At 36.2% G+C, this 18,967-nt stretch overlaps 1 protein-coding gene across 1 annotated transcript in view; it reads left to right on the top strand.

The window, feature by feature from the left end:
• Positions 1–18,967, top strand: part of LOC137399309 (kinesin-like protein KIF23) — a 37,597-nt gene that overhangs the window by 15,417 nt on the left and 3,213 nt on the right. Inside the window, exons 11-17 of the mRNA XM_068085364.1 lie at positions 3,134–3,316; positions 5,239–5,358; positions 6,405–6,635; positions 12,614–12,719; positions 14,708–14,937; positions 16,863–16,937; positions 18,407–18,589. Coding sequence (XP_067941465.1) covers positions 3,134–3,316; positions 5,239–5,358; positions 6,405–6,635; positions 12,614–12,719; positions 14,708–14,937; positions 16,863–16,937; positions 18,407–18,589 — 1,128 coding nt within the window. The remainder of the gene's footprint in view (positions 1–3,133; positions 3,317–5,238; positions 5,359–6,404; positions 6,636–12,613; positions 12,720–14,707; positions 14,938–16,862; positions 16,938–18,406; positions 18,590–18,967) is intronic.

The following is an 18,967-nucleotide window of genomic DNA, read 5'->3' as shown; positions in this document are numbered from 1 at the left end:
TCAGCATTTGCAATTATTATTAAAACAAGAACTCCATTGAAGCAAGCACAAGAAAGAGTTTCCGATTGAAGATTTGAAGGAGCTAGGTCATGCACGCGATCAGCATTCAAAAAGGAGCAACCATTTAGTAAAGGCGAGGAAATAGAAGATACAGAAAACCCCACATGGGCAGAAATATTTCAAGTGTTTAATTTACTGATGTGGACTGGTACATTAAAACAATGCATGTATAATATATATCATTTATCTCTTGTGTGGCATGTTTTTCATATTTTATTCATTTTGTTTCTTTTTGGTTTTATGTTTTATTTTCTTGTTTAACCATGTCTTGGCAGGTGGGCTTGTTATCCCCTACGTCAGGGGTGTCAAACTCATTTTCACCGAGGGCCACATCAGCGTAATGGCTGTCCTCAAAGGGCCAGATGTAACTTATAATTGTAATGAAATGTAATCGAATAATATAAAATAACTTAAACTAGTCTTTGATATTAAATAACTCTGACTTTATTACTTAAAGTTGCAAACAGAACAGTTGCACAGCAAAACATGCAGAACACTTGTTTTTGAAAAAAAATCAGAAAAGTTACACAATACCAATCAACATGGGCATACTTTCAGTAAAATCAAAAATTGTGAGCTGCTAAGAACATGAATTTGTTGGCATACACACATTAAATCTGCAAACACTAAATAATTGCAACAGCAGCAACACAAAATCAATATGTAAGCAGCAAAAAATCAAAAAATTTGCTATTTGCTGAAACAAAGTTAGACTTGCACCTAAGAAATTACAAAATATACAGTGTTTGACTAAAATTAGTAATTTATTACATACGATACAAAGTTATGAATATTATTTATACATGTACAGTTAGTCATAAACATGAAAATCACGAAACTATAATTTCGAATTTTTCCTTGCAAGTATTATCTTCATAACATAGCAAACCTACATCCCAATATAACTCAAATAAACTGTCATAAACATGTTTCAAACAATAACATTATGTTCAGTAACTCTGTTCTTAACTTTTCAGACTTCAGGGGCCGCTCTAAGAATGAATATGATCCTATCGAGATTGAATGATAACTTTTGTCTGACTACGGTTGACAGCCTAAAAAGTGCATTTTTATTCGAGTGTAACGATGCAAATTGACAAAATTAAAAGTTAGTAAAACTTTGAAACATTAAAAATAATGTTTCAATTTGATTTATGCAGTCTTTCACTGTCTTACCCCTTCTGAATCTGCATATTTACTTCTGGAGTTGAAAAAAATTGATCGCGAACGATAAATTTTAAAGTGACGGCGATGTTTTTCGGTTCAGTAGATGTCGAAATGGGCGTAGTAATTTAGTTATAACTTTTGCCAGAGAGATCATTGAGGTATTAATGTACGTTTGTTTGATTGGCCAAAAAATTTTTTTCTGACTAATCAAAATTATTCTTATGTAATGTAAAAATAACAACACAAGGAATAGACAAATTTCAGAGGCAAGATAACTCGCGTTGGTGTGCCTAGCAACGTTATAAATACGGGAGAATGAGTCTCGGGCGAATGAGTAATTAAGCCCTCGCGGGCCACATAAAATGAGGTGGCGGGCCACATGTGGCCCGCGGCCATGTGTTTGACACCTGTGCCCTACGTGAATACAATTCATCGTATGTATGTAACTCTTATAACTAGCTACTCAAGATAGTTGACGCATTTACATTACTTTCTGAAACTTGTTAAAGCCCTTTCCTCTAGGGTATAAATACGTACCAACTTTGTACGTATGGTTACATTGATTCTTGTGCACATTTCATACAAGAAAAACTACTGTAGCACCTTCTCTGGATCCTTCTACAAGCTCTAGCTAGCTAGCAGTTTTCTGCATTGCACCAGCATTTTTTTCTTTTGAACCAGAAGAAAAATTGGGCAGGACTAGACAACCTTCTTTAGCCTGCTAAAAATTCCATTTTATTACGTATTAAATTAATCTTCAAGTGTACAGCAACATAATTAACATTGATACGTTTTTGCCTCTTCCCCGCTTTATTCGCTACAATATACCAGCTAAAGTCACGTTACTCCAAAGGTATGTACGTCCTGTATAGTAAATAAAATTTCTTTTTTTTTTCGGTAGCTATTAAATGGTCAGGTGTGTGAGAGGCCGCTTTCGATAACTGCATCGCTCTGCCTTTCTTATTGAATTCTGGTTAAAAGAGGTTTCAACCAGACACGCTAAATTTTATAATGAAAGTGAAGACAGAAACTTATGAAGGATAAAATTTCGCGATAACAGTTGAAATTTATTAAGATAGTTCAAAATACATATTAAAACTTGGTTTAAAGGGTGAGTTTGGCAAGCTAAACTTATTTGAAGTGAATTCAACGTTTATGTTATGCGTACCTTTCGAAGGTAAGAACTTGTTACCGTACGATCTGCATTTGGTACACAGATTACAATTTTACAGTATTGCAGATTATAATCACTATGTGCACTTAATACAATGCAGCTACTGTAGGTAACTATAGTTACTAAAGATAACATACTATTTTGTAACTAATTTTCAATATGTACAGCATTTTTATAAAATTTTGGACGATTTTTACCTTCTCTTTTTCATTGTATAATTACAATGGTTTCTATACCCCGACATACGATTTTTTCGCTATACGATGCAAGCCTTGGAACAGATTAACATCGTATCTCGAGGGTGCACTGTATCTCAAAATGTATGAGTTTGTCAACACAAAATGTAAGCTACACTGCTTTTAAAACAAGTTGGATGCTGCGTTTTGCAGAGGCAAACATTTTTTTTGCTGTTGTTTTTCGTACAATGTTGTCTTTGGTTAATGCATCGCGAGTGACTAACATTTACCAGGAAATGAATTGCAAATAGGTTAACAACTTTTTAACTTAACATTATTAAGCTTACATGGGCAGTGACTAAATCATCACACAGCAAATAGGGTTTGTGCTGGTTACCATACTCATCCGATAAACCAATTCAAGTAGTTTTCAACTGTACGACCCTAACGCTAAGGACATTAGAGTATGATTTACTAATTTTTAATGGCTGGTTTAACATTTCAATTATTGTTTCTTTGTCACACAGTTTTTAACAAATCGTTGTCGTTTCCATAGGACAAGTCTAGAGTCGTCGTAAGTCAGCTTTCCCTCGTTGATCTGGCTGGCAGCGAAAGAACGAATAGAACAAAGAGCTCGGGAGAACGATTGAAAGAGGCGGGGCAGATAAACCAGAGTCTGATGGCTCTGCGCCAGTGTATAGATGTCCTTAGGGAAAACCAGCGTACAAGTGGTAACAAGGTAAATCCTATTGTTTCACCTCCAGAATTCTGCTGTGGTTCTTATCACTGTAGGCTTGGTTGCTTATTTGATGTATTGGATTTTGGTGGGAGAATGAAGGAAATGTTGAAACACGAGGCATAACTGTCTCCTCGATCAGTGAAATAGCTAGCTGTCTTGAGGTGATTAAATCTTGTGAGAGGCCTGTCGTGGAATGAAACTAGCTACTTGACACTTGGGCTTGACTTGTTTAACACTAAACATGCTCATGTAGGCATAAGTTCATCAAAGGGATCACCCCTATTTACGTATCTTACAGCTATTTTGATCTTATCATAGCGTGTTGACGAATGGTATATACTTGGATTTACCAAAATTCATAATTTTGCTCAAATTCATAATTTTGGCCTGTCAAACACTTTTCTTTGAAGGCTATAAAGTATACAGGTTTACAACCTGGTCTGAAGACAAACCTTTAGGTGTTTTAGAATGATTAGAGTGCTCTTCAAGAGCAGCGTACTACTTGATAGCATCAAGAGCTACCATTGTTACTGCGTATCGATGTCTGTTTCCAACTTCAATGCTAATGGTTATTTGTAAGCGTTAAATGTAATACGATTGCAATAAGTAATAATTCTATCAGTATAACATGTTTTACTTGTAGTAGTCTCTTGTTTAACTCGGTCTGATACTTTGGCGTGCATTAGTGCTGTGCAATATGACACCACATGCCAAAATGATATATTGGCTCTGTGAGCTATCTATAACATTCAGTATCGAAACTTTGGAGTTATGCTCTCTCGATATAGTTTATTGTGACGTTTCACCAAAAAACAAAAATACAAAAAAAATAACTGTGTCTAAATACAAAAAAATAGGAGTTGTCTTCTCTCTCTCTAACTTTATTTAAGAAACTTTTTTCTACCTTGCTGGTTCGTTTCTAGAGGATTCTCAAAGATAAAGGAAATCCGCGGGCTCGCAAATAAGTTTTAGGAACTAGTGCTGTGTCGATATTGAGTCACGCTTGAGTCACTGATGTTGGTTCTGCCAATTAAACACAGATATTTATCGTCTTGACATGATATTGAAAACGTTGATACACCCGATTACAGAATAGACCTATAAAACGTCCCAAAATGATATCGTCCCACACAAAATTGACACATATCTTAACATCGTGCAGCACTAGCGTGCATGAAAAAACCTTGGATGCTGGCGACATTAACGTCGCTATGCCGACGGTTGAAAGCAAAATATAGGTGATATAGATGCTATGTACGTCAAATGCTTAATAAAGAATCATAAAACTGAATAGGGAAATCCATTGTTACGTGCCTTTTATTATTTCTGGTGGCCATTCATAGTGGAATTCAAGCCATGATTAACTTGTTATAGATATTATAGAGCTATTATACATACATGTAGGCCTACTTACTTAAAGATGAACTTACATTGAATTTCTGTAGATTTTATCAGAAAGTATTGGAATTGTTTTACCATTTGCGATTGTTTTTTATGTTTGAGGTGATCTGATCGCCAGGATGTTTCAAGATTAAAATCGATAACACTTGATCGCGATTAAAACGATTTTCGATACTTTCTAATAAAATCTACTAAAAATTTGAGGACGTTCATCTTTAAGATTGTGTGTGGTGGCTACTATGTTCAAAGAGGGAGGGAAAGGCTGCAGGAGGATGTTCAGGAGCCATAAAAGTATATATTATTACTTCAAGTGGCTCGTTATTCATCCATTGATAGCTTTTGATTTCTGTCATCAGATGATGTCAATGGTGTGAATCGCTCTGTAATGGACAAACAGGTAGTCAAATCGATAATTAACACCTTCAGCAATGCACAGCCAGCCATCAGATGTTAAATTACTTATCGGTAATACTAGTATACATATATCTCATAATTTTCTTTTGCACGTCTTTTACTTCTAGATCGTGCCATACAGAGACTCGAAGGTGACTCACCTTTTTAAAAATTTCTTTGATGGTGAGGGAAAAGTAAGAATGGTGGTTTGTGTGAATCCAAAGGCAGTCGAGTATGATGAAACACTTGTAAGTCAAAATACATGTTACCCTTGTTCGCTATTTCTCGTTATTTTCATTTTCGTATCATTGCTCTGCACCGCTTTGTTCTCCTGGATCTTTTTCTTTTCATTTCTTACAATTATCATCTAATTCGCTTCTCCATCTTTATGACTAATATTCTCTGTTAGTTTTTCTTAGCTTTACATAACACTTCTTTTTGTTCCTCGCTTTTTTCCATTTTTTGTCTCCATTTTCTGTTCAATCGTCTTCATTATGCTCTATTTCTTCTCCCCTTCCATTAATAACTCTTCTCCATATTTTCTCTCCACTATTATGTTCCCTCACCTTCTCCATTCCTTTCTCACTCACTCTTTTCCCTCCTCCCTCACCCACTCTCTTCCTTTCTCCCTCGCCCACTCTCTTCCTTCCTCCCTTGACCACTCTCTTCCTTCCTCCCTTGCCCACTCTCTTCCCTCCTCTCTCGCCCACTCTCTTCCTTTCTCCCACGCCCACTCTCTTCCTTCCTCCCTCGTCCACTCTCTTCCTTCCTCCCTCGTCCACTCTCTTCCCTCGCCCACTCTCTTCCTTGCTCCCTCGCCCACTCTCTTCCTTCCTCCCTCGCCCACTCTCTTCCCTCCTCCTTCGCCCACTCTCTCCCTTCCGCCTTCACTCTCTCCCTTCCATCTTCACTCTCTCCCTTCCATCTTCACTCTCTCCCTTCCATCTTCACTTTCTCCCTTCCATCTTCACGCTTTCCCTTCCATCTTCACGCTTTCCCTTCCATCTTCACGCTTTCTCTTCCAATCTTCACTCTCTCCCTTCCACCTCCAATCCCTTGTGTCATCTCCCTCTTCCTACTTGTCATCACTCTCTCCCATAATACTACGCATTCATTTCTTCTTGCACTGTTTTAGGTTTTTTCTTATTTTAAACCCAAAAAGTATTAAATAGCTTTGTTAATTACTGTAAGGACAGATAAGTGCCACACATCTGTTTGGTTTTCTGTGTATTAATTTTAATTTGGCTGTTGTATTGTTCATGCTCTGAAGTTACTCTGGTTTCACATCTTGCAGCATGTGATGAGATTTTCGGAGGCTACTCAGGAGGTGCAAGTCCACCGAGCCCAGGAAAAGCCCAAGTTTTCTGATGAACAGTATCATACACGGGCTCGCAGAAGACTCGCCCCTCACAGCTCAGCAGAACAACTAGCTCCTGCTGCCAAAAAACCCAGTTTGGAGAGTCTGCCACATGCTCCGGTGCCTTTGACGGACATATACACTCTTCCAGTCTTTCCCAGTCTAACGGTAAATGCTAAACCATCAGTTTACAACAGCCTTCTTTACTTGCCTGTTAAATCTTGTATGAGCAATTTGTTATCAGTATGGTAGCTGATTATGATCTAAAACAGCCTCAACTATTAGCTCAACTATTAGCTTCAGAAATTAAACCCTGAAAGAGCTCAGTTGAGCATATTGGGGAAACTGCGAGTTTTTAAAAATGAAAGACTCGACATACGAAATTGTCAAGTGACGAAATGCTTTTTGGCAGAAATTTTGCTTCGACTTTTGAAAAATCTTTCTAGATAACAAAGTCCTTTTGTATGTTGGGCCATTGGTTTGTTCCGTATATTGGGCTATTGGATTGTTTCGTATGTTGGGCCATTGGTTCGTTTCTTATTTTTATACTGGTTTATTAGACTAGGTTTTATTAGATTGGTTTTTTGGATTTTATTTTTGGTACGACATACAACGCATCTCATTCAGTTTCATTTGCTAACGGAAGTCAGTAAATAACAAGTGTTTTGTTTTTGTTCGCTGTTTAATTTGGAGTTATCATCTATCACAGACAGATTGGGACAACTTTGTTTCTAGCAATTGGAGTTTTTTTTCTGTATTACAGTTTTTGTATTCATGCGTAAATCAATCTTCCAACTTACATTCTTAAAAATATTTATTTTGAATGAAACACAACTGCGACAATAATAATACCAATCTCTTATGACCGCTGTTTATGCCACTCACCGTGGTCTCCCCTTAGCCTCGTCTAGATGATCAACACCAAGAGTAAGCAAACAAACATACCTTTTTAGTTAGCTATTTTAGTTTGTATTCATTATTTATCTGTTCTTTGCTCTTTCCATGTGTACTTTTTCTATTTATTATGTAATCATATCCTTCTAACATGTATTCTTTACAGGCGTGTTACATGTTATATTTGCGTTTTGTCATTTCTTGTAACGATTTAATGCGTTTTTTGTAAAACCTTAATTCGAACGCCAACTCCATTCGACCGCTACTTTGACACTCTTTGATCCTATGATGACATCTTTACGAATCCAAAATATCAAGTAATCAGTAAAACAGTGTCCACAAAATCGTAGTAATAACGACTCAGTTACATCAATAACAATTAATTCTTTCATTGTTAAACCCTAAGGCTTTTCGTTTTTTCCATTAAAACTTTGAAAGCAGCACCATAAAAATAATTAATAACCAAATCAGGTTAATAGTAGTTCCTTTTTTAATGCAGTCTTGATACTTGGAGGTATGGGAAAAACAGTTTACACCTACAATGATATATGAGCGACTAGTTTAAGGCTAACAGTTGTGCTTAACGTGCTGCTAAAAGTTTATTATTATTTGTGCAAAATGGAATGTGTAAAAGTTTTGTTCTGTTGAAAAAATTGTTTGATCACTAATATCGACTAGTTCAGCAGTGTAGAGGAAAAGTTAAGGTCAGAAGACATTGTGGAAGGTACTGAACAACCAGAAGATGTTTGTTCTATCGAAAGCAACAATCAGAATGCAGCTGGCCGAGCGAATGATGCTAATGTTTTTTGTTTCGAATATGTTAATTTTTGTTTCTGCGTGTATTATAAGTATAGTTCATTTATGTCACTTGTTCATGAATATAGATTTATAGCATTTGATAGCTCATCATTATATAACTTATAAATTTGCAGATTTATAAGATATTATTTGATATCATCATTGTAATAATCTGATCTGACAATTTATCGGTTCTCGTAACTCGTTCTATTGCACATAAAAAGCTAGTTTTGGCTGCAAACTGTAGCTAACATATTCATGAGTTCAATTAGCTTTTATGCAACATTGTTAAATATAGATATAAAATAAAAATGTGTCTTCAAATTTAGAATGAAATATAAAAATTGAAAGCTCCAACAAATTGCGAAGCAGGCTATAATATCATCGCAGGTTAATTGCAAGCAATAGATATCAATTGGTAGAGATATTTCTCGGCTTCCCAATGCATATTTATTTAGAGATCTTTGACAAGTTGGAGGTAAGTTAGCAGCTTTATTGCATCCAAAAGGATTAATGTCACTCCACCGGAAGGATAGGGCAGAATATAGGTGACATTCCCTTTGCCAATAAAAGGCTAAATTTATCTTCCCAAAATACTGACGAGTCATTTGAAAATACAACGCCTGCCTCTATTTGAACACCACCTTTACTTGACCGCCACTATCGAAAAAGGGTTGGAAAAAAGACTGCCATAGCGCTTAAAAAGAGATTTTACATTACATGTATATGGTGAAATGGGTTTCTATTGAAGAAGTTTTCTGCTTACACAATGGCTTTTCGGAACTATTCAAGTGATTAATTGTCTTTTTTCATGCTTGAAAGTTTCCAAAGGTAACTCAAACTAGTAGAGTGAAATGAGTTGGAGGTATTTTATCTGAAATTATTATTGGCAGTAGTAGCTAATTTCGGTTGACCACTGGTATAGGGGAGATGATTGCTTACTAACCTGCCTCAGTAATATATTCCCACGACCAAACACGAGCGAAGCGAGTGTTTGGGAGCTTTATGATAAAAGCATATGTGCACACAACTTCCGAAGAGTATCCACCGACAGCCAAACCCTTGTACCGAAATCCCATCAAACAATTTAACCATTTTTCTGTGGAGTCGTTTGAGTATAATAATGATACAAAACACATATAAACCTATTTAAATATTTTACCAAGTCTTTGAAAAGTGTTGACAATATCCTAAAACTTACCCATCTGATCGGATTATACATAACTAGAAAGATTAATTTGGCTTGAAATTGCCATTAAAACCTGACAAGCCTTTTTAATCAAAATTAAGACCGGCCAACAAAACGCCCATAAAAACCGTGCGACAGATAGTAGAACTATGAAGCCGTGCGCATTTCACAAGGAAAACGTGCACATTTCACCAGTCTCTGGCATTGTCTAATTGCCGAAGGTTTCGGTAATAAAGGTAGACCATTTGAGGCGTAGACCGATTTACAGGTACAAAAATGGGGTACACAGTTTATCAGCCTGTTTTTTTGTCCAATTACCGAAGGTTTCATTAAATTATCTAGAACATTAGCCAAATTTTTTTACATCTTACAACTTATGTACAAGCTAGGGCCGAACTACAATGCCCCTTTATGACAAAAACACTTCTTTATTTTGCTCCAGTTTGCAGAAAACTTCCAGACGCGTGAATGCCAATGCTTGCTTTCTGTTACAGATCGCTGTCAAAACCACTCTACATTAAACACAACCAACTTTCAAACTGTATATTACACAGCAGCTTGTCATTTTACTTCTAATATTGCATTTCAGAGATATAATAAACATATTTCATTATTGCTGTTGTTCGTTAAATTACATACAGTACAGTAGGTTAAGCCTACAGCTTTAATTTATTTTATTGTGTTAAAACATAGGTTTGAGATAGTAGTAGATTAGGTCTGATTTTTATACAACCTTTTGTTTTGCATAATTGACCTTTTGAATTTCATTTCAAAACAACCTGACAACTACCATGGCAAACAAACAAACAGTTTTCAAAACAAACAAATTTCAAAATTCTTTGTTTCAGTTCCCAAATCAGGGGTACCGCTCAATACTGGTATAGCCGACGCAGTGAACTCATGGCAATGAACAAACAACTCAGAAATGCTACTGCTTTCTTCACATTTTCAGTTGCTGACATGCAGTCGCCCGATCTTGCATGTTTCCTTGACACTGACAATAAAACCATTGCTCAAGCAATTGCGCACTCACCTCTTACTGTTGACTCATACCTAGGTGTTAAATTTGACACGTTCTTCAAACATTTCCTTACACCTCACTTTCTAATTGGTGACTACTGGTACAGATTTGAATGGCAACATCGAGGCAGCTTGCATGTACATGGCCTAGCTTGGTTACAAAATGCCCCAAACACACAAACTCGACCAAACTTGAGTTAAACACCCAAACCCAAATTAACTGCGCGACCTCTAAATGAACACTGCACTTGTCTATATTCGTTGAAATTGTTAGTTGCACCTTTTTGGAGTCGTGCTCCCTCAAATTTATTTTATATCATCTCGAACAACTCTCATTTACACTATACTCTGTCAATTCCTGCTGACAACTGCTTTTTCAACAACCAGCACTACCCTTTCTTTTTTCCATTATCTCTTTGGTCATGGGCTGTATGACAGGGGAATTTCTAGTTTACAGTTGTTCTCATAACACTCATACATTTAATTATATACGAGGGGTGATCATAAAGTTCCCGGAATCGTTTTCCTAGTCAAATATAAGACCATGTGCAGTTGTTTTGATTGTTCCATGTTGCTAAGCAGCACGGGATTTCCCCATAGCCAAAGTTTTACGCTTGTCAGAGCACCCGCAATGAAGTTATAGTAGGTAATGTCAAGGTCATTTTTTATCGTTTGTCGGATTTTTCGAAAATGAATGAAGTAGAAGAGCAACGCGTTTGTGTAAAATTTTGTGTAAAACTTGGAAAGTCCGGTGCTGAGACGCTCCAAATGTTACGGACAGCTTATGGAGACTCTGCCCTTAAGAAAACAGCCTGTTATGAATGGCACAAAAGATTTAGAGAGGGAAGAACAAGTACTAAAGATGATGACCGCATGGGCAGACCGGCAACTTCAAGGACCACAACTGCCACAGACCTTGTGAGGCAACAGGTGATGGGAGATAGGCGATTGACTATACGGGAAATATCAGCAGAAAGTGGGCTTTCTTATGGTACATGTCATCTTATTCTCACTGAAGATTTAGGCATGAGAAGGATCTCTGCAAAGATGGTACCCAAACTGCTCACTGACGACCAAAAAGAAAAAAGAGTTAGCTGTTGTATCGAACTAAAAGATGCTTTAACACAAGATCCTGACTTTATTTCAAAAGTTGTGACTGGGGATGAAAGTTGGGTCTATGGTTATGACCCAGAGACCAAATCACAAAGTTCTCAATGGAAATCCCCTGGCTCTCCTAGGCCTAAAAAAGCTAGAATGTCTCGCTCAAATGTAAAAACGCTGCTGATAACATTTTTCGACATTAGAGGTGTGGTACACTCTGAATTTCTGCCAAATGGTCAAACTGTGAATCAGCATGTGTACAAAGACATTCTGATAAGACTTAGAGACAGTATCAGAAGGAAACGTCGAGATTTGTGGCTCTCAGGTGACTGGTACCTACACCATGACAATGCTCCGGCTCACACCTCATTGATGGTACGTCAGTATTTGGCAAAAAATAAGGTGACTGTGCTTAACCATCCCCCCTTATTCACCTGATTTAGCACCATGTGACTTCTACCTATTCCCCAAAGTCAAATTGACAATGAAAGGTGAAAGATTTGACGACATACCAACTATTCAAGAAAATGTGACGAGACAACTCCGAAGCCTTACGGAAAGTGATTTCCAGCATTGCATGGATCAGTGGAAACACAGATGGGACAAGTGCATAGCAAGCTCAGGCGATTACTTTGAAGGGGACAGTTTAAATTAAGTGATTACGATTAACGGTTTTTGTGTACTGAGACAATTCCTGGAACTTTACGATCGCCCCTCGTATATATATACTAATGCTATCAAAGTTTCTGGTGGTCATTTTTCAGTAATCTCTAAAAATCATTTTTATTTATAGCAAAATCTCAACACAAGTCTTGATTTTTAGGTTTCAGCATGAATATAAAATTCGTTGTTTTGGTGCTATAATGTTCATTTGTACAACAAACTCAAGCTTTATCAGACGTCATTTACAGAAGATCGCAAAGGCCTCTAGCCCAAAACAGTCATGCACCAGATCTCTATAAAAAAAAATTCTGTTTGGTATTGTTATACTTTGAATTTTAGCGTTAAGTTCGTGTATTGGAATTGCCATATCGCTGCTGTCGATATGTAGCAAATTCCAGGCTGTATAATTTAAGGCTATTAGTCAAACTAGGATAAGTGTGGCTTCGTGCGTATTAGTAATACATCTGTGGATACACCGTAGGTAGAGCCAAGAGATGAGTCGAACGCAGACCTCCAGGTAATGGACGACTACCTTCAGAACCTCATGAGGGTCAAACAGAAACACCTCGACTCTGTCATGCGGAAACGTAAGTCAATCTACGCCTACAAAGGGTGCTTTTTGGTGCTGTTGCGGTTTTTGTTTGTGATGTCATTAGCATTCTGACATTCTCGTATTTTAGCAGTGCTCGCGTCCCATTGCTGAATTTCTTAGAGTGATAAGCAAGAGCATGGCCATGATATCATTATTTTTCATGTGACTGAAAATTACTTGTGAAAATTTCCAATTTTAAACATTTTAAAAGGAAGTATTAACCGATTGAATACTAGTGAACCCTCTTGCTGTCAGTTGGTCGTTCGTGTCTTTTTCTCCACTTCCACTAGAATTCTAATGATGCAATGTTTTGTCAAGTTGAATAACTAGCCTTATTGCTTGGACCAACTTGAAAGTTATGTTCCATTTGACATACATAAATTCTAGAAGTCTAATTTGTCTTTGTGGGAGGTATATAGTTTGCCAGCCATCTGATTATAAAACCGTATCTTACCATTGCATTTAATTTATAGAAACTATATAATTATACTGATTATAAAACTGTATCTTACCATAGCATTTAATTTATAGAAACTATATAATTATACTGATTATAAAACTGTATCTTACCATTGCATTTAATTTATAGAAACTATATAATTATACTGATTATAAAACTGTATCTTACCATAGCATTTAATTTATAGAAACTATATAATTATACTGATTATAAAACTGTATCTTACCATTGCATTTAATTTATATAAACTATATAATTATACTGATTATAAAACTGTATCTTACCATTGTATTTAATTTATAGAAACTATATAATTATACTGATTATAAAACTGTATCTTACCATTGCATTTAATTTATAGAAACTATATAATTATACTGATTATAAAACTGTATCTTACCATTGCATTTAATTTATAGAAACTATATAATTATACTGATTATAAAACTGTATCTTACCATAGCATTTAATTTATAGAAACTATATAATTATACTGATTATAAAACCGTATCTTACCATTGCATTTAATTTATAGAAACTATATAATTATACTGATTATAAAACTGTATCTTACCATTGCATTTAATTTATAGAAACTATATAATTATACTGATTATAAAACCGTATCTTACCATTGCATTTAATTTATAGAAACTATATAATTATACTGATTATAAAACCATATCTTACCATTGCATTTAACCTATATAAACTATATAATTATATAACACATGTGTGTCATGCCTGTAGTAACACTTCCAGTTTAAATTGTTTGTCTGTGAAAATAATTTTAGTAGAAAACCAATGACTGACATTGGAGTCAAAGATTCAATTTCCTATTTATTGAAGACTGGTCAAATTATGATCTCAACTGAAAAGCCAATTTCAAGTTGAACGAAATATAAATCTCACTCTGTTGAACGCATTTTATTAGGTTTTGAATTGTCCCAAGAAGACTGCTAGCTTCTTACAAGTTATTTGGTTATTTTGCTTAGAATTACATGTCTAAACAATATTTGTTCTATTTCTGTTATAACCGATAGCAGCTTACATGGGTTTGGAAGTAGACTTTTAAGCTGTGTGTCAACCCCATGTTTAAAATCAAACATTGGAAAGTTGATTTGGTTTCCTTTTGCTCACCGGCGGTGCCTTGAGCCAGTGGCAGAACTAGTCCTGAGGCTTCTTCCTACCATGCTTCATTAAGAAAACTTGTGATGGGCCTGTTTAGTCCTAAAACCATGGGCACAGTGCCCCTTTTGCTGAACATCCGTGCCAATGTAGTCATGGTTTAACATAAATGGATGCATTCGGCGTGTTGTCTCTACTGTTTGACTCAGTGTAAAAATAGTAAGTACATTGATCTTGAATACTTTACAATGAGACCTTCTTCAACTCCCCCTCCAAAGTATTAGTTACATCTATGGAAACTGCTGTAATCTTTCGTTCTTGGTATCACAAGACATTCTAGTTAGAACGTGCAATTGCTGTTCATATGTTCTATCACTTGTTTATATCTATGATAGAGGACTCTTTTCGACAATATCTGGTTGAGATGGATAAGGAGATGGTAAGGCTGCGCACACAAGCCGGCCAGCTACTTCACGATGTTCAAGAAAGGGATGCCCTTATTATTGACCAAAATCAAGAAGCAGAGAGAATTGGCAGCCGTCTCCAAGTGGCTGAGAAAGAAAATTGCATGCTTAGACAGAAGATGACCTTGTACCAACACGAGAAGCAGCAACTGGCCAATGAGGTCTTATTCATTACCTAGTATTATTCTATTACTCATTGTCAATGAAGTCTCCTTTATATAGCGTATTACTTTGCATAGCATGACCAATTTCGGTAGTCCGGTGTATATCGTAGCGCAGAATTCAGATGCACATGCCACTTCACATTCCTCTACATATATTTTCTATCGTTACGTCGTAGATGTTAGTTTTCAGGTTCTTCAACGCAAATAGAGCTCTGTGTTCCTCTAAATATTTCTTAGACTTGCCTCAGACCACTGACTTGTGCCCTCTGCTCACATTCACTCTTCCACTATTCATAGTGGAGTCATTCCCTTGGTACGCTCTTTCAGGAATAGCTTATTCTGTACCTTATAATATACTGACAAGTCTCATGCGTTCCTATTATTCATGAGAAGTACAGTAATGGCTACAAATCTGAAGTATTTATAAGTCCTAATGACATAGACTTCTGTAATGCCTTTGGCTTTGTCTTTTCCTTTTATATAGACTAATAGCCAAATATGAGTTTGATGCTTCTAAGGTAACATTTACTCTTTAAAAAAATTTGATAATTTAAAAAAGGGGAAAGGAAATTTGGCAATATTAACAATGAGCTTGACTGAAGCCTCATTGAATCTTATTTCTAATAATAATAATGTCGTAACCCTTGGTGATAGCGATAGCCGGAGTATGCTGTAAGTTATTACTCATGGCGGCAGGAGGGGAGACTAAAAAAAGTCCGGTCTCACTCTGCAGCACATTTGTAGACTTTATGGCATCAGCTGATGTATACTTTTATTGTGATTAGTTTACTATCAGTCTCTTAAATATACCTTGTTTAGAAGTTTTGATAATTTATATGCACCATTGTCAAATATTAAATTTTTCCCTAGGAGTAATTGATCATTTTCAGGAAAAAATTTAATTGGTGTAGCGAAGAAGTTAATCCAACCTATTAAGCCTAATTCTCACACTCTTGTCTCAAGATAGTATACTCTCTCATCTCTTGTCTTACACTCTCTTGTCTCAAGGTAGTATACTCTCTCATCTCATGTCTTACACTCTCCTTTCTCAAGGTAGTATACTCTCTCATCTCATGTCTTACACTCTCTTGTCTCAAGGTAGTATACTCTCTCATCTCATGTCTTACACTCTCTTGTCTCAAGGTAGTATACTCTCTCATCTCATGTCTCACACACTCTTGTCTCAAGGTAGTATACTCTCTCATTTTGTGTCTCACACTCTCTTGTCTCAAGGTAGTATACTCTCTCATCTCATGTCTTACACTCTCTTGTCTCAAGGTAGTATACTCTCTCATCTCATGTCTTACACTCTTTTGTCTCAAGGTAGTATACTCTCTCATCTCATGTCTCACACTCTCTTGTCTCAAGGTAGTATACTCTCTCATCTCATGTCTTACACTCTCTTGTCTCAAGGTGGTATACTCTCTCATCTCATGTTTCACACTCTCTTGTCTCAAGGTAGTATACTCTCTCATCTCATGTCTTACACTGTATCGCCATATGTAAAGATTGTCCTCTCGATAGTTATTCACAGATCATGCGCACCCTAGTTCAATGGCATCACCGAGGCAACGCAGATGTGTCGGGAAACATTGCAGCTGTCAAATGTTTCAGATATTTTGCCGTGCATCCACGACATACAATGTGAGCCACTTCGGCAATGGTGATTGGATGTTGCAGATCTTGATCTATATTTCCCTTCAGGATAGCTACTGCGGTACTAGTATTTTATAGTTTCAGCGATTGCATCGTGTACGGAGAACACTACGTTGCCGACCATTCTCCGATGTAAACGTAGAAGGGTTTGTGATAGTGTGAACATTGTTATCACAATCACCCATGTGTTGTGGTATTACTGCCGATATACTGCAATAGAGTGTGTACCAGTATTCACATAGCATTTCTGCTGATACTGATTGTAGCTACAAGATAAGGACTGGAAATTGCACAAAACTGATTATGAAAAAGAAAAGCTCCGATCTGAGTATGAACAACAGGTAAGTTCTTGTATCTCTTCATCATTCCAAAATGTTGCTGAATGTCATTTCTCACCATATATTCATTACTAGCCAAATGCCCAGGAAATAAAAAAGTATTTGTACGGAAACTTTATTTGTATTTAACATTACCATAGTCGCCATTCCAACTTTCAAACTTCATATGAGAAAGTGTTTTGTGCAGTGCAAATAAATTAAGAAAAAAATAAAACAACTGTAAAGGTGTTTAAATGTGAAACAATTAGCAAGTAGTGGTTACATAAAGTCTGCTCTGCTATTATTACAATGAAAAATGATTTGATATTGATACAATTAATACGAACTAAGAAAAAAAATTATAAATATAGTGAATTAATAATAGCAATGACTACATAGAAGTGTGCATAAAAAAGTTACTGTTGCAGCAGAAGAAGCTCAATGTATTCAAATTTTTGATCTACGATACTGGTGCCTCTTGATACTGGTACAAACATAAAAATGATATATCGGACTGTCTTTGTCTCACCAAACAGAGAGAGAATATGGAGGCAGTTCCTGCTTGAGATAATACAATCGTCCTCGTGAAAAGGATTTAGTCTTTACAGATTTAGCAATCGATCCTGTGGAAAAAACGGAAATAGGAATAAAATGGCACATTTGAAAATTACAAATTAAAAAAAGCAGGTAATGGCCAAAAATAAGCTTTGAAAAAATTTAAAAACAAAGCTAACGCAAAAGGTAATATTAATAATAAAAAGTGCAGATTTAGCATGTGCAATCATGAAAAGGATAATACAGTATATGGTAAGAGTGATGGGAATGATAAGAACTGCTTAGCCTTGTGGTTACTAGTGCGTGTTAGAAGACTAGCGATTTAATTTTCGCGAGTTCAAAGGCACAAAGGTTATTTTTAATTGCTATAACTTCATCGCTCTAATTGGACAGACGAATGACGAACAGACAGACCACAGACAGACACACAGACCAACACTGAGACTTATATATGTAGATTCAAAGTTTAAAGTTATGACAGTCATGAATACATTCTTATTCCTGTTCATATTGTAAATGTGTTTTGCTTATTTATCTTAATCATGGGCTTGTGGACAAACACCTTCAAATGCCTGTAGGGTACACTTACCCTTTTCTTTGACACTTGTAACATAAGTTTGTATACACAAATCATTTTGATGAAAATCTGCTTATGCTGTCACCAACTTTAAGAGCTGTATCAGCCAAACAACCAGTTCATTTTGATGTTTACGATTTAGTGAACTACATTTACTTGCATCTAGTGTAAATAATGATGCGTGATTGCAAATTATAATATGAAGAAGTCAATTACACCGCATCTGCTGATCGGCAACGGTAATGCAAATTGTTACGATTTACAATCATGTTTTAACCTGACATTTGATCAGAAACTAAGTGTAAGTGTTGTTGTTGTAACTCCCAGCATGTGAATGACGATGTGTTACATTTGGCTGTAGGTGGCTCAGGCAGAGCAAGAGTATGAGGCACAGTTAGCCAAGGAGAAACACAAAATACACCAACAGGCTCAGGAGAACCTAACTGTAAAGGAGCGCAAGCTCCAGCTTCTCAAAAGCATTATGAATCAGAGTGATGTCGAGTCACTCGGGGGCGATGTGGCAAAGTCGACTACATCCTCTCAGGTACAGTTTCTTTTTTCCCTTATCTGCTATTTTTTACCTTTCTGTTTATGTCAGTTTCTCAGCTATTATGGAAATCAGCTGTTAAAGGATGTTGATATATGGCATTACATTAATACCTTTAGATATGAACTTAATGCATTCCTGGAACAAGCTTATATGTGAATTTTCTCATATCTTAAATAAACTTTTCCTATATAGAATAATTAAATACAAATCAATCCATTCCCATCCTCAAAAAAAAACAGCTAAACAAAATATAACAATGTCAAAATACTTTTTTAGTTGTTCCAATTCACCACCCATGCTCACAAAGTAACAAATACCTATTGAGTGGTTATGGTCTGCAATAAAATGCGACGTTATTATGTACAATAGTGT

The sequence above is a fragment of the Watersipora subatra genome, chromosome 7 (assembly GCF_963576615.1).
Source record: "Watersipora subatra chromosome 7, tzWatSuba1.1, whole genome shotgun sequence".
Classification (NCBI taxonomy): Eukaryota; Metazoa; Bryozoa; class Gymnolaemata; order Cheilostomatida; family Watersiporidae; genus Watersipora; species Watersipora subatra.
This window is presented reverse-complemented; position numbering and strand designations above follow the sequence as displayed.